The sequence below is a fragment of the Postia placenta genome (genome assembly GCF_002117355.1).
Source record: "Postia placenta MAD-698-R-SB12 unplaced genomic scaffold POSPLAscaffold_18, whole genome shotgun sequence".
Classification (NCBI taxonomy): Eukaryota; Fungi; Basidiomycota; class Agaricomycetes; order Polyporales; family Adustoporiaceae; genus Rhodonia; species Rhodonia placenta.
In genome coordinates, this window is record NW_020169849.1 from 614,755 (window position 1) to 627,351 (window position 12,597).

A 12,597-nucleotide genomic window follows, 5' to 3' on the forward strand; every position below is an offset into this window, starting at 1 on the left:
ATGATGCTTGAACACATCGCGGATGTACAGGTCTGCCGCTCCTTCTGCCGTCAGGGTCTCATGACAGGCCGAGAACGTGGACCTGCTTGGTGAAGCGGTCGGCGGTAACCAGGATCGAGTCGAATCCATCAGACTTTGGCAAGCCGACGATCATGTCGGTCGTGATAACCTGCCACGGGCGCTTGGGGATCTCGTTCGGCTTCAGCGGACCCTGGGGCTTGGCTGGGAATGTCTTGGTACGGTTGCACACGTCACAGGTGCTTACGTACTCATTGACGAATTTAGACATTCCTGGCCACCAGTAGTTCCGCGATACGAGCTCCAGGGTTTTGGCACGACCGCCATGGCCAGCGATCGGCGAGTCGTGGTGGATCTTGACTATATCCCGCCGGAGCTCCGCATTCTTTGGGACGTACACGCACCCACGGAACAGCAGGAGCCCTTGTTCGGCATTCCACTCCTCAAAACCCCTTTGCAGCCGGGGCGGCCCGAGGTCCTGTACCTTTTCAAGGGCCTCGGCCACCTCCCGATCCTTCTCCGAACATTCTCTGATGCGCTTCAGAAGCGACTGATCAGCTGTCACGGAGGCATGACCGCGCCGGGCGGAGGCGATGCGGAAGCGCTCTGGCTTGAGAACCACCTGATCGGTGTTATCGTCCTCATCGCCGATCTGATGGTCTGATCGACGCGACAGGGCATCAGCCTTTCCATTGGATGTCCCGGCCTTGTGCGTGATGCGGAAGTCGAAGCGAGCTAGGAACAGCGACCATCGCGCTTGACGGCGCGTGAGATGCTGGGATGTACGCCAGTACTCGAGGTTCTTATGATCGGTCACGATCTCGAACTGATTGGGTAACCCCTCGAGATAGTGGCGCCAATCGTCTAGCGCCTCAATGATCGCGAGCATCTCCTTATCGTAGATCTCGTAGTTCCGCTGTGCCGGATCCATCGCATGGGATCTGAAGGCGATGGGATGCCATTTGCCGTCATCCTGCTTCTGCATCAATACACCGCCAGTGGCGTACCCCGAGGCGTCAACCTCAATGCGCGTCTCCCAATTAGGATCGTACAGCGCCAAGACTGGAGTCGTCGCGAAGAGCCGCTTGAGCTCATCGAAGGCATGCTGCTCTTCCTCGCCCCAATGCCATGGGTCGTTCCCTGTGAGCCAGTCGAGTGGTCGCGAGATCTTAGCGAAGTCCTTAATGAAGCGGCGGTAGAAATTGGAGAACCCCCGGAACTTCTGAACGTCTTTTTTGTTCCGGGGCACTGGCCACTCATTGATACCTTTAAGCTTCGCGGGATCCATCGCCACCTCATCGCCACCAAACACATAGCCGACATAGTCGACCTTGGGAACGTCCCACTCGCATTTCTCAGGTTTCAGGAATAGATCATTATCCTGAAGGCGGCGCAGAACCTCGCGTGTGACCTTCTCATGCTCCTCTTTATTGGTGGAGAAGATGAGTATATCGTCCAGGTACACAAGGATCTTGCCGCCGACGATGAGATCGTGGAAGATCTCGTTCATCATGGCCTGGAAGGTCGCGGGGGAATTAGTGAGGCCAAAGAACATCACCAGGGGTTCGTACAGTCCCCGGTTAGTTACGAAGGCCGCCTTCCACTCGTCACCGGCTTTGATCCGGACGTTGTTGTACCCCCATCGGACATCGAACTTTGTGAAGAGCGTAGCGCCTCGGAGCTTATCCACCATCTCGGCGATCAACGGCAAGGGATAACGATTTTTTACCGTGATCGCGTTCAATCGGCGGTAGTCCTGCACGGGTCGAAGTGTCCCTTCCTTCTTTTTGATGAAAAAGAAGGGGGACGAAATGGGTGACTTCGACTCCCGTATGTAGCCCTTCGCTAGTTGCTCCTTGAGGAATTTGTCAAGCTCCTCCTGCTCGTTGTTCGACAGGGGGTACACCTTCGAATGGAATGTCGAATAGCCAGGCACGAGTTCAATTGCGTGATCATACGGCTTCCTTTCGGGTAACCGTTCTGATGCTTCCTTGGAGAAGACATTCAGGAACTCGTGGTACTGTCTAGGTACCGACTCTTTGGCGGTCTTAACGACCTTCTTTTTGATCTCCTCCTCAGCGAATAGCTGGGAGTACGTATGTCCTGCTGCGACGAACAGCTGAGGAGCACCGGGAAGCGTGATGCCTTGCTCCCAGGCTTCGATCAAATCGGCCTCATCCCACTCTACCTCCACCGGATCTTCTTCGGGTTCGAAGTCCGGGAGTACCTTACTCCGGCAGGCACCTATAACCGACTGTTTGGATTTCGGCGAACGCCTGCGCGCCGTGGGCCTGTCCCCCGTATCACGCGCAGTTGCTGCTTGCTCCATTCGGCCAGTCCTCCTGGCACTGCACGTTTCAGGGCATCGCGACAGTTTGAGGGAGCCCTTCTCCCAATCTATTTCTGGGTTGTGCTCGCGTAGCCAATCCAACCCGACGATCACATCTTCTGGTCCGATGTCCGTGACTGTGAACACCGTCTTCTCGACGTGCTCTCCTATGTGCATCTGTAGCACTGCTACCTCCGAGATGCTTCTGTCCTTGTTCAGGGTGCCGTCAATGTTGTACAGCGGAATTGGTTCCTTCAACTTCCGTGTTTGTACCTTATTCTCCACTATGAATCGCTTGTTGATAAATTTCGTGGTGGCTCCGCTGTCCACCATGGCGATTACGTCCTTGTGCCGTCTTTTCCCTTGAAGTCTCACTGGAATGTGAAAGTGCTGGGACCCCTGGTCCAACTCGTACACCATTGCAGTCGACAATACATTATAACGATTACATGATATACCCGGCCCGACGCGTGCGGCACGAAGCGCGGACCGGATCAAAAACCCTCCTCCTTCATCGCCCGATAGTGCTCGAGCTCCTCGCGCATCGACTTCACCTGTGCCATTAAGTCCGCCAGCTCCGATTGCTCGGATTTCGCTGAAGCGGCACTTATACTTGCCGAGGGTGTTGTCATGACGGGGGCGCTTGTCGCAGCCTGGGTGGAGCCCGAGGCAACCGTAGCCCGCGCGTCGGCGCGTTTTGTGTAAGGCTTGTCCTTACAATTGGGGCACTCGAAGTGTCGGTACCCTTGCTTCCCACAGCCGAAGCATGTGCCGGGGAAGTTGCCTTTTCCGACGGCCGCATTGATGCTGGCCGAAGCTGCGTGCGTCGAGGGTGCACCACCACGTGCCCCACCGCGTCCTCGACCTCGGGCCGAGAAGAAGTTGTTTAGCTCGGGCCGACGGGCCCGGCTAATGTCGAGGATCTGCTCGACCTCAGTGGCGCGCTTGTCAGCGTCTTGCCACGTGGTGAAAGTCTCGAGCTCGATCTTTTGGTATACGCGGGAGGGGATGCCGCTCAGGTACTTGTCGCGTAGCTCCAGGTCCCCATACCCAGAGCGGTCCGCCGGACCCTTGAACAGCGCGGAGAATTCCGCAGCGGTGCGTTTTTCGCGGACCGACTTGTCCGCGCAGAGCTTTGCCAGCTCCACTTGTGCTGCTGCCTCGTCGTCGAGATTTCCAAAGCGGGCCCTGAAGGCGGCGGCAAAGGCCGCTTCGTTTGCGAACGGGGTCGTAGCCCCTTGCACCCCTATCTGCACTGATACGAGCTGGGCGAAGTAGGGGGTGGCCCAGGCGCGGGCATCACCGTCGAGCAGGCTTAGTGCAACCTGGACTTTGAGCTCGATGGTGGTCAACGACGTGTTGACCATCCAGTAGATGCGCAGCTGCGACAGGAACCTGTCGCAGTCGATGACGGTTTTGCCATCGTATCGGAGAGGGAGGAGGAGTTTTAACGTCTCCTTGTCGAGGGCGGCAGCGGGAGAGGACATTATCGGCGACGAGGGGGACGAAGGACTGCCCGCGGACGAAGGTGACTGTTGTGACTGTCTGCCGGGCGGACTTCTCGGGGAACGAGTGCTTGAGCGGCCTCGCGGCGGCGACGGCGGTGAAGTCGGTTGAGAAAGCCCGGAGGCGGGGTGACGTAGGACAGGGACTGGAGTCGAGGCGGTGACCGCTAACGACGAGCTGGCCCAAGAATGCGGCGGAGTGTCGCGGGGCTCGGTCTTGGGAGGCCTTTCCAGCCGCGGCCCCAGGGAGGGCTGGGGGATCGCTTGAGGGGTCGCTGAAGGCTGTGTGACTGCCTCAATTCCTCGAGGGAGATAGGGATCTCCTCGCGCTTGACCTGTACTGGCGACAGGTTGGGGAATGCGGGTGCCTGGCGAGGCAGGTCGGGATGGGACGGGAGTGACGTGGCGAGATGTAGATCTCGAGGTGCCAGCGTACCGGAGTGCAGGGCCGCGGGGGTGTTGGACCCGTCGGATTGGTACGAAGTGCCCTTCGTCAACAGTGATGGACCGTGGAGTGCGATTAGGGCACGGTTGCCGATCACAGATGAAGAAAGGAGGTCTGTCTTCGCTGCTCTTTGGGTCGTCACGAGAGACGTCGACCTGATCCTGGGTGTCGAAGGCGTGCTCAAGTCGAGAGCAGTCGAAGAATTCGTCAGCCACGTTGATGGGGGGAGGAAAGGGGGGTGCGCGTGCTACGAAAGGCTGTGCTAGCTAGCTTACACCTACGGCGCCCGAGATGACACTAGGGTTCGCGATTCACGTGGGGCCCAGTACTGCTTTTGGCTAGTATGCAGCAGGAACCTAGTCCACGCATCCGGTTAAGGACAAGCACCGCCCACTGAAGTGCAGGTGCTGAAAGGTTCGTTCCCTGAGCGTTGGCGATGTAATGTAGGCTATCTACGTATCGTATGGTATCGTAAGGGTGCGCACCACCCGACCTATGGGAAAGGAAAATGTGAGTGTGTGGGTTCCAAGAGAACGCCGGTCGCTTGGGAGAGTTTCGACCTAATGTCGCGACTTGAGGTCAAGCGACAGGGAAATATCTAGAAGCGAGGGGCGTCCGACTGGTTCTCACCGAAGCGATGGTGAGCGAGGCTCAAACCTAAGGCTAGGGACAAAAAATGTATTAGTTAGTACAGGTAAGTAAAGGATACAAAGGAGCTTACTGACCTAGGGACAAGAGGTCAAAACTGAGGTCCCTAGGGCAGCAGAGGCCGGCTTATATACATGGAGAGATAAGGGCAGGCTGTGCGCGCTGGTCCGTGCGCAGCTGGTCTGTGCACAGCATGCTGACGCGGCCCCGGGGGCCGGTGAGTCAGAGAGGCTGTGTCAGCGGGGCCCGAGCTGTGCCGTGCACTGCCGTCCTATCTAATCTTATCGTACAGTAGATAACGACGTGTCCATATCGGGTATGTAGTACAGAGGTCGCGGGTTCGAGCCCGCGAAAAGGAAAAATTAAAAAACGGCTAGGCGCCGTACCAACTCGTGACACAGTACTGCTTTTGGCTAGTATGCAGCAGGAACCTAGTCCACGCGTCCGGTTAAGGACAAGCACCGCCCACTGAAGTGCAGGTGCTGAAAGGTTCGTTCCCTGAGTGTTGGCGATGTAATGTAGGCTATCTACGTATTGTATGGTATCGTAAGGGTACGCACCACCCGACCTATGGGAAAGGAAAGTGTGAGTATGTGGGTTCCGAGAAAACGCCGGTCGCTTGGGAGAGTTTCGACCTAATGTCGCGACTTGAGGTCAAGCGACAGGAAAATACCTAGAAGCGAGGGGCGTCCGACTGGTTCTCACCAAAGCGATGGTGAGCGAGGCTCAAACCTAAGGCTAGGGACAAGAAAATGTATTGGTTAGTAAGGTAAGAAAAGAATACAAGCAAGGGCTTACTGACCTAGGGACAAGAGGTCGAAACTGAGGTCCCTAGGGCAGCAGAGGCCGGTTTATATACATGGGGAGATTAGGGCAGGCTGTGCGCGTTGGTCCGTGCGCAGCTGGTCTGTGCACAGCATGCCAACGCGGCCCCGGGGGCCGGTGAGTCAGAGCGGCTGTGTCAGCGGAGCCCGAGCTGTGCCGTGCGCTGCCGCCCCATCTAATCTAATCGTACAGTAGATATGATGCGTCCGTATCAGGCAAGTATTACAGAGGTCGCGGGTTTGAGCCCGTGAAAAGGAAAAAATTAAAAAAAGGCTAGACGCCGTGCCAACTCGTGACACCGTTGGTCTTTCCGGCATCGTTCTCACAGTGTCGCGACTTGAGGTCAAGCGACTAGAGAAAACTGTTGAAAGGCTGGGGGCGTCCGACTAGATCTTACCGAAGCGATGGTGAGCAACGCTCAAACCTAAGGCTAGGGACAAGAATGTATTAGTTAGTAAGTAAAGGAAGTAAGTACAGGAGAGCTTACTGACCTAGGGACAAGAGGTCGAAACTGAGGTCCCTAGGGCAGCAGAGGCTGGTTTATATACATGGGAAGGTTTAGGGCAGTCTGTGCACGTTGGTCCGTGCGCAGCTGGTCTGTGCGCAGCATGCCGACGCGGCCCCGGGGGCCGGTGAGTCAGAGCGGCTGTGTCAGCGGAGCCCGAGCTGTGCCGCGCACTGCCGCCCATCTAATCTAATCGTACAGTAGATCGTGACGCGTCCATATCGGGCAGGTAGTACAGAGGTCGCGGGTTCGAGCCCGCGAAAAGGAAAAAAAATTAAAAAAACGGCTAAACGCCGTACCAAGTCGTGACACACAGGCTGTTCCACTGGCCTCATGACCTAGCGCCATCCACCGACATACCGCCATCTGCTCTCCCAAGCTCCCCGTACACGCCAAATGCCCAAGAATCATTCAAGCCCGCCCCACCTCCGAGAGTAGATGAAGAAGAATCAGCGTGGCCCGCGGCCCGCAGCTATTGGGGCATGTTGCGGAAGTGGGTTGGCCTGTAGCGAGAAAGAAAGACGCTCCGGACAGCTCTCAGTTCGAAACTTTAGCGCGCTTTCCCGCCATGGCATTATATTGAATCCTATGTTACGTGTGTATGAGAGGTGTACAAGTACATATATTATGCAGCAGTCTGTGTGTGATTGAGGCCGCGCGAAACTCGCAGCTATCTGCGCATCAGCCATGGCTGTGGACAAACCCCACCGGGGCCCAGCGGAGGCTCATGATCAGTCGCTGATTGTGGAGCAGTGCGGAGAGAATTTCGGAAATGGGCTTATCCCAAACAAGTCTACCGGCTTTATCCCGCTTTGCTACGTAGTATGCACTTATCAGCATGAACGAGACGGATATCATGGATGCGTCCAACTTGCAGGGATGTGCTAGCGTTTGTATCTGTAAATCATATAACCGGGTCCCTGTGAAAAGACCCATTGAGCTATTCACACTCGCCCGCGGAAATCCAAATGGACAAGAATCTTTCACTAGTTCGCGAATATTGGCTCTTTGGAATAAGTACACTTGATACGAGTGACAAGTGACATGCCGATATCGCCTTCCAGATCCCATACTCATTCCTCAGAACCCGGCAGGAGGCAGCTGGCATGTGCGCCTCATCTCCATTGCCAACTCATACCTCTTTATTTCGTTCTCTGCTGCCTTTCTGAAATCAATGGGAGTAGGAGAATGGACCTCCTGGGGAGTGTAGAGCTCCATGATGTTGACTATCTTCTCTTCCAAGGTCATCTCGTCATTCTCTATGACACAGACAGGAATCGGAATGCCAAGTTTGCTCATGAATGACCCTGCAAAGACGAATAAACCATGTAGGCACCGTCAAACTCAAGGGGCATGGAGAACCTACTTGCTTTCCACAGCCATGTCGCCTCTGCAGCCTCGCCTAACTCATAGCAAGGTTGATCAAAGGGCACGTGAATGTGGAAAGGAATCGCTTCGGTCTCTCTACATTGATGGTCACACCTGGCCTTCCCGAAATCGACAATGATTGGTTTGCCGTCGTCGGAGACAATAACATTTCCAAGAGTGCGGAGATCACGATGAATCACTCCGAGCCTGTGAATCTTCTGAATATTCACCAGAAACTGTTCTCTTTGAGATGTGCTACGTCACTTTCTGCCATGTAGTATAGTACGCAGATGACTCACTTGAATTCCCAGGGCATGCATATGAGGTTGTTAGGAAGACGTTTCCCGCAATACGCAAGTACGAGACAAGCCCATGTAGATCGCCGAGTGGCCCTGTCTCGAGAAAGGGCATTCCCAGAGCTCCGAAACAACCCATAGCACTTGGGAATCTCCTGACCCTGCAAGTCTCGTAGTTTGATGTAGCAGTCGTACTCGTCACGGAGTTCCTCGATCCCGTGTCCTCTCTTGATTTTGCACACCACGTCTAGCTCAGGTGACGATATGCCGTTGTCGCCTTGGACCGATAAGGTACATATGTACACCTCTGTATCCTCAGATGATACAAGCTTCCTGACGTGAGCCCGTGCAGGATACGACTTATACCAATCCTGATCAAGGTTCTTCGGCGGAATGGATGAATTGTGTCGAATGAATAAGGTGCGCGCAGTGGGAGGTGAGTTTGCATTGTTTGTCTCCAATGATAGGGGAGAGACAATCGCCTCCGATGATTCTATCGATTCGGATACTAGGGCTTGTAGATCATCCCAACCTTCCGGATTGGTCGGAGATTGGAATGAAAGTAAAGACATATCGAATATGGGTGTAGGGCTGAACCTGAAGCAATATGGGATGACTCTTGTGTGTTGTGACGCTATGACTGTCTTCACGAAGCGCAGGGGTATTTATCCTACTTAATAAGCGCCGATGCTTGCGCCATCAGGATGCAAATATGTAGAGATGCATTGAGACAATTGCTGATCGTATCTCCCATGACGACGATGCTTCAGCAGAACTGTGTTTCGAATCAAGCACAATAACAGCAACAATCTGATGGGTGGCGACATCACACAGTTGATAGTTCAACGCGCGGCGATCCTGATGCTTCAACGGTGATTTATTCACCATCCGCATCAAGCAGGATGATATGTTTGTGTCTGGTTGCGACTGTGGTCATGAGTCAGTTGTACGCTCGCGGGTATAAAGGATGCTCACTTTCTGCCGTTGGAGACAGTTTTGAATTCCCAGATTTCCTTCCCGGTCTCTCCTCAGACTCTCCATTCCAGCTTTACATCCTTGATCACTCTGTTATACCGCTTTGGTTCATTACCATGTCCAAAGTTATTGATTCGGATCTTACCCCGCGTCCCGTGAAACGTCGACAACCGCCCCTCGAGTATTTGCCAACTGCGGACAAGCTTCCATGTTACACTTCAGTCCAATTCGATCCAGAAATTCCGCTAGAAGGCAAGTATACACTGCAAGAGGCGCTGAGTACAATGAAAGGGGAGTTCCCACGTAGCTGGAGCGACAAAGCGATGAGCTCCACCAAAGAGCTCAACAAGACGGAGAAGAACCTCTCTGAGGAACAGCAGCTTCGAAAGCTCGTATATCTTCCAGACCTCGTGGATCGTATTTTGCCGTTAGCAGTAGACTTCCTTAAGAATTATGAAATGCACCTTCAAAGCGGCAAAGACTTCCACAACTTCCTGCGCGTACACGTCGCCGTGAAACGCAAAGAACTCGCGAAACTAATCTGGAGTGAGAAGGAGATAGAGAAATATGCCGATAATCTCTTGTTAGATCGTGCTCTAGCAGCATTGCGCGCAATCCTGGCTCAGATGACTCAAAAGGATTGGTACCATTATGACGAGAAGGATCTGGACGCGAACTTTGGAAATAGTCGTCCAAGCCTTCCAGGTGCTAGCTATAGCGACATTTTCCAGAGAATCATAGGGGATCCTGACTTCCCATACCTATCATCATCGGTTGGTAAAGTCCTCCCCGATAGAGTCCTCATTTCAGGCCACACCAGCCAAGACGGTTTACTCAAGCCGACAATTGCACTCACCATTGAGGTCAAAGCTCCTGCGGCTATGAAGGATGACAAGCGTCACAAACATATATTCTCTGAGATTCAAGACCTTCCAAGTGTTCGTGTTCCCAGAGGAACTGCTACGGAGTTCATCTACCCCGAGGACCCGGATACTACTGATGGCCAGACACGGATCTTAGTTCAGGTATGATTGTACTTGCATATACCCCATACAAGTGAGACTGACCGATATTGCAGGTGTGGACCCAGATGATAAACAAAGATTCTCGCCTTGGAATCTTGTCAAGCGTAGAGGACACTTTTTTCCTTGCGCGTGACAAAGACACTCTATATCTCTCTCAGTCCTACGAGCTCGATAAAGCACCTCAACTTCGTGTTTTCGCTTGGTTCGCTGTCGCCGTGGATTTGATCGAGTTCAGCGCCCTGCACCTTCCCGATGCGCGAACAGACTGGTGGAAAGCAGATCCCCAACATGCCGTCGATGTTGCTGGTGTGAATAGAAGGTACGTGCATACATACAAGGCATCGTACTGCTCACCAAGCCGATTACTACCGAATAGAACCCTCCTCAGCCGCTACCAAGGGGATGACAAACCTCCGCATATATATAGCAGTCGCAGCCGCGGTCGAAGTCGCAACTGAGACAGCATGTATGCAGCTGATTGAAGAACGTGAATGTGGGTGGTGCTAGGGCCGCAAAGATATAACACACACTGTTTAGCTCACCCATGAATCTTGTACATCATATTTGCCCAAACGAATACTGTTTACGAAGACAGATGGTGTGGATAGAGCTACACGCCGTGTATAACACGACACCATTCAGACTCCAGATATAGTCGACGCCCACATATGCGTTCGTGACGCGTACAGGTATATAACTCCCGATTTGCGCTCGCCGCAAGCAATTTGGCACTAGGTCGGGTCAAATGTTCTCATTTATGTGATGTCACGCATGCGCGCCCTACGTACCGTGCTATTGTTTGACTCTCCTGTAGTGTCTTGCAGCCGCGGCTATGCCCTGACAGATGCTGGATGAGGCATTCCTCGAGCAGCTGAATGCCAACATGCTAGCTTTGTTGACGCCTCGGGCATGGGAGATGACAAAGTATCAGGATGCGTGAGAGATTGTACTCCGAGGCTGAACCAGCCTCGACCTTTTCCCGTCGCTGCGCCAGGCGTGGTGCTTCGGCGTGATTTTGCCAACAACAGTGTCGTCAGCACAACGACGGCCTTCCTTGATTCAGTGAAGGGGAAGGGGGAGCCGGATACGCAGAATCGAAGTTCAGTCGCAGCCAAACCCAAACGCGAAAACCCGGACCCACCGCTATCCCTCGCCTTGCGCTTTTCACCTGCTCTCGGACGATGCCGTATACGCTCAGGCATAAACCAAAGCACGGGATCTGCTCGAAATCTGCGTCAGAATTCGTAGAGTGCCGGTGAGTACCCCTTTTACACCGCCAGTGCCGTCATTTCACGGTGGGACTTATTCCCCCTCGGTGCTTCTTTGTTCACGTCTCGGGGCATGGGGGAGGCGACAAAATATCAGGCTGCATGAGAAATTCTACTCCGAGCCTGAATCAGCCCCCACCTTTCCAAATCGCGCCAGATATCGCCATTCCCCATCGCCGCGCCAGGCATGGCGCTTCGATGCGATTTTGCGAACAACACTAGCATCAGCGCAACCAAGACCTTTCTTAACTCAAGATTTGGAGAGGAGGCGGCGAATACGCAAGAGCCGGAACAACAAAAACACATGAGACTCGGCTTGCATTGGTGTTTGCGAAAAGAGTACATTGCAGATTGGCTTGGATACTTCCACGGCAGCATACATTCCCCTGTTTTCCTATCTTCTTTTACGGCGCGTCTCTCCCCCTCAGACTAAGCGGCGGTGGCGGTGCGCTCAGAGCTTGGAGCCGCCGACGGCCTCGAGGTAGCGCTTCTCTGCCTCGTCGAAGTTGATGACGTTCCAGATCGCGTTGAGGTACTGCGAGCAGAAAACAGAGTCAGCGCTCGTCCGTAAACATGAACTGGCAGGTAGGACGCAAGTAGCTTGTCAAATAGGGAAGAAATGAATGCGAATGCGGAGTCCGGGAATGCGAGGAAAAGGCAGAGGGCTCCGGGATTATAGCAAAGACAAGGTGTACTCACGTCGACCTTGACGTTGAGGTACTGGAGGTAGAAGGCGTGCTCCCAGACGTCGACGCCGATGACGGGGACGTGCGAGAGGAGGGGGTCCTGGTTGGCGGTGGTGGTGATCTCGAGACGCTTCGTCTGCGGATTCACGCCCTGTGCAGATCGAGCGCGTTAGCAGGCGAGAAATCGCGCGAGATCAGGGAGCGCTGCTCACGAGCCAGCCCCAGCCAGAGCCCTGGATGGCCGCGGTGGTGGTGTTGAACTCCTTCTTGAACTGGTCAAAGGAGCCAAAGGTCTCCGTGATGGCGGACTTGAGGGGGCCGTCCTTGAGGGCGCCGCCGTTGCCCTTCTTCTCGGAGGCCGGGGGAGCGAGGTTGAGCCAGAAGAGGGAGTGGTTGATGTGGCCGCCGCCGTTGAACTTGAGGGCGGCCTGGAGGGCGATGCGCTCCTTGGGGGAGGAGGTCTTTGCGTAGGCCTGCTCTGCGGCGTTGAGGGCGGTGACATAGGTCTGGTGGTGCTTCTTGTGGTGGAGCTCCATGATCTGGCGGGAGATGAAGGGCTCGAGCGCGTCGTACGCGTACGGGAGGTTGGGGAGGGTGTGCTGGCCGGACATGGTGGTGGTGGTGATGAGCAGAGGGGTGGGCTGCGGGAGACGGAGGAGGCAGCGGACACGGCGAGGTATTTATCGCACGTTATCGGCTGCTGA

General features: G+C 54.5%; 4 protein-coding genes across 4 annotated transcripts; 2 read left to right on the forward strand and 2 right to left on the reverse strand.

Annotated features, from left to right (window-relative positions):
• Positions 1 to 4,091: 4,091 nt before the first annotated feature.
• On the forward strand, positions 4,092 to 5,224 carry POSPLADRAFT_1156597 (hypothetical protein; the record flags this gene model as incomplete). Its single annotated transcript, XM_024487083.1, has 4 exons — positions 4,092 to 4,138; positions 4,203 to 4,556; positions 4,907 to 4,937; positions 5,027 to 5,224. Coding segments are annotated over 4 exons (630 nt in total), but the record flags the coding sequence as incomplete, so codon positions are not given.
• A 2,131-nt stretch (positions 5,225 to 7,355) lies between these two features.
• POSPLADRAFT_1157039 (hypothetical protein) lies at positions 7,356 to 8,511 on the reverse strand (the record flags this gene model as incomplete). Its single annotated transcript, XM_024487126.1, has 5 exons — positions 7,356 to 7,582; positions 7,642 to 7,735; positions 7,778 to 7,850; positions 7,943 to 8,190; positions 8,245 to 8,511. 5 exons carry the CDS (start codon positions 8,509 to 8,511, stop codon positions 7,356 to 7,358), a joined length of 909 nt encoding a protein of 302 aa, XP_024334276.1.
• A 519-nt stretch (positions 8,512 to 9,030) lies between these two features.
• POSPLADRAFT_1050119 (hypothetical protein) lies at positions 9,031 to 10,879 on the forward strand (the record flags this gene model as incomplete). Its single annotated transcript, XM_024479917.1, is given in 5 exon segments — positions 9,031 to 9,939; positions 9,993 to 10,258; positions 10,278 to 10,432; positions 10,589 to 10,611; positions 10,784 to 10,879. The coding sequence occupies 5 exon segments, from the start codon at positions 9,031 to 9,033 to the stop codon at positions 10,877 to 10,879; spliced, it is 1,449 nt and encodes a 482-aa protein (XP_024334277.1).
• A 779-nt stretch (positions 10,880 to 11,658) lies between these two features.
• On the reverse strand, positions 11,659 to 12,504 carry POSPLADRAFT_1061698 (hypothetical protein; the record flags this gene model as incomplete). Its single annotated transcript, XM_024481416.1, has 3 exons — positions 11,659 to 11,742; positions 11,907 to 12,044; positions 12,106 to 12,504. 3 exons carry the CDS (start codon positions 12,502 to 12,504, stop codon positions 11,659 to 11,661), a joined length of 621 nt encoding a protein of 206 aa, XP_024334278.1.
• Between the last annotated feature and the right edge of the window lie 93 nt (positions 12,505 to 12,597).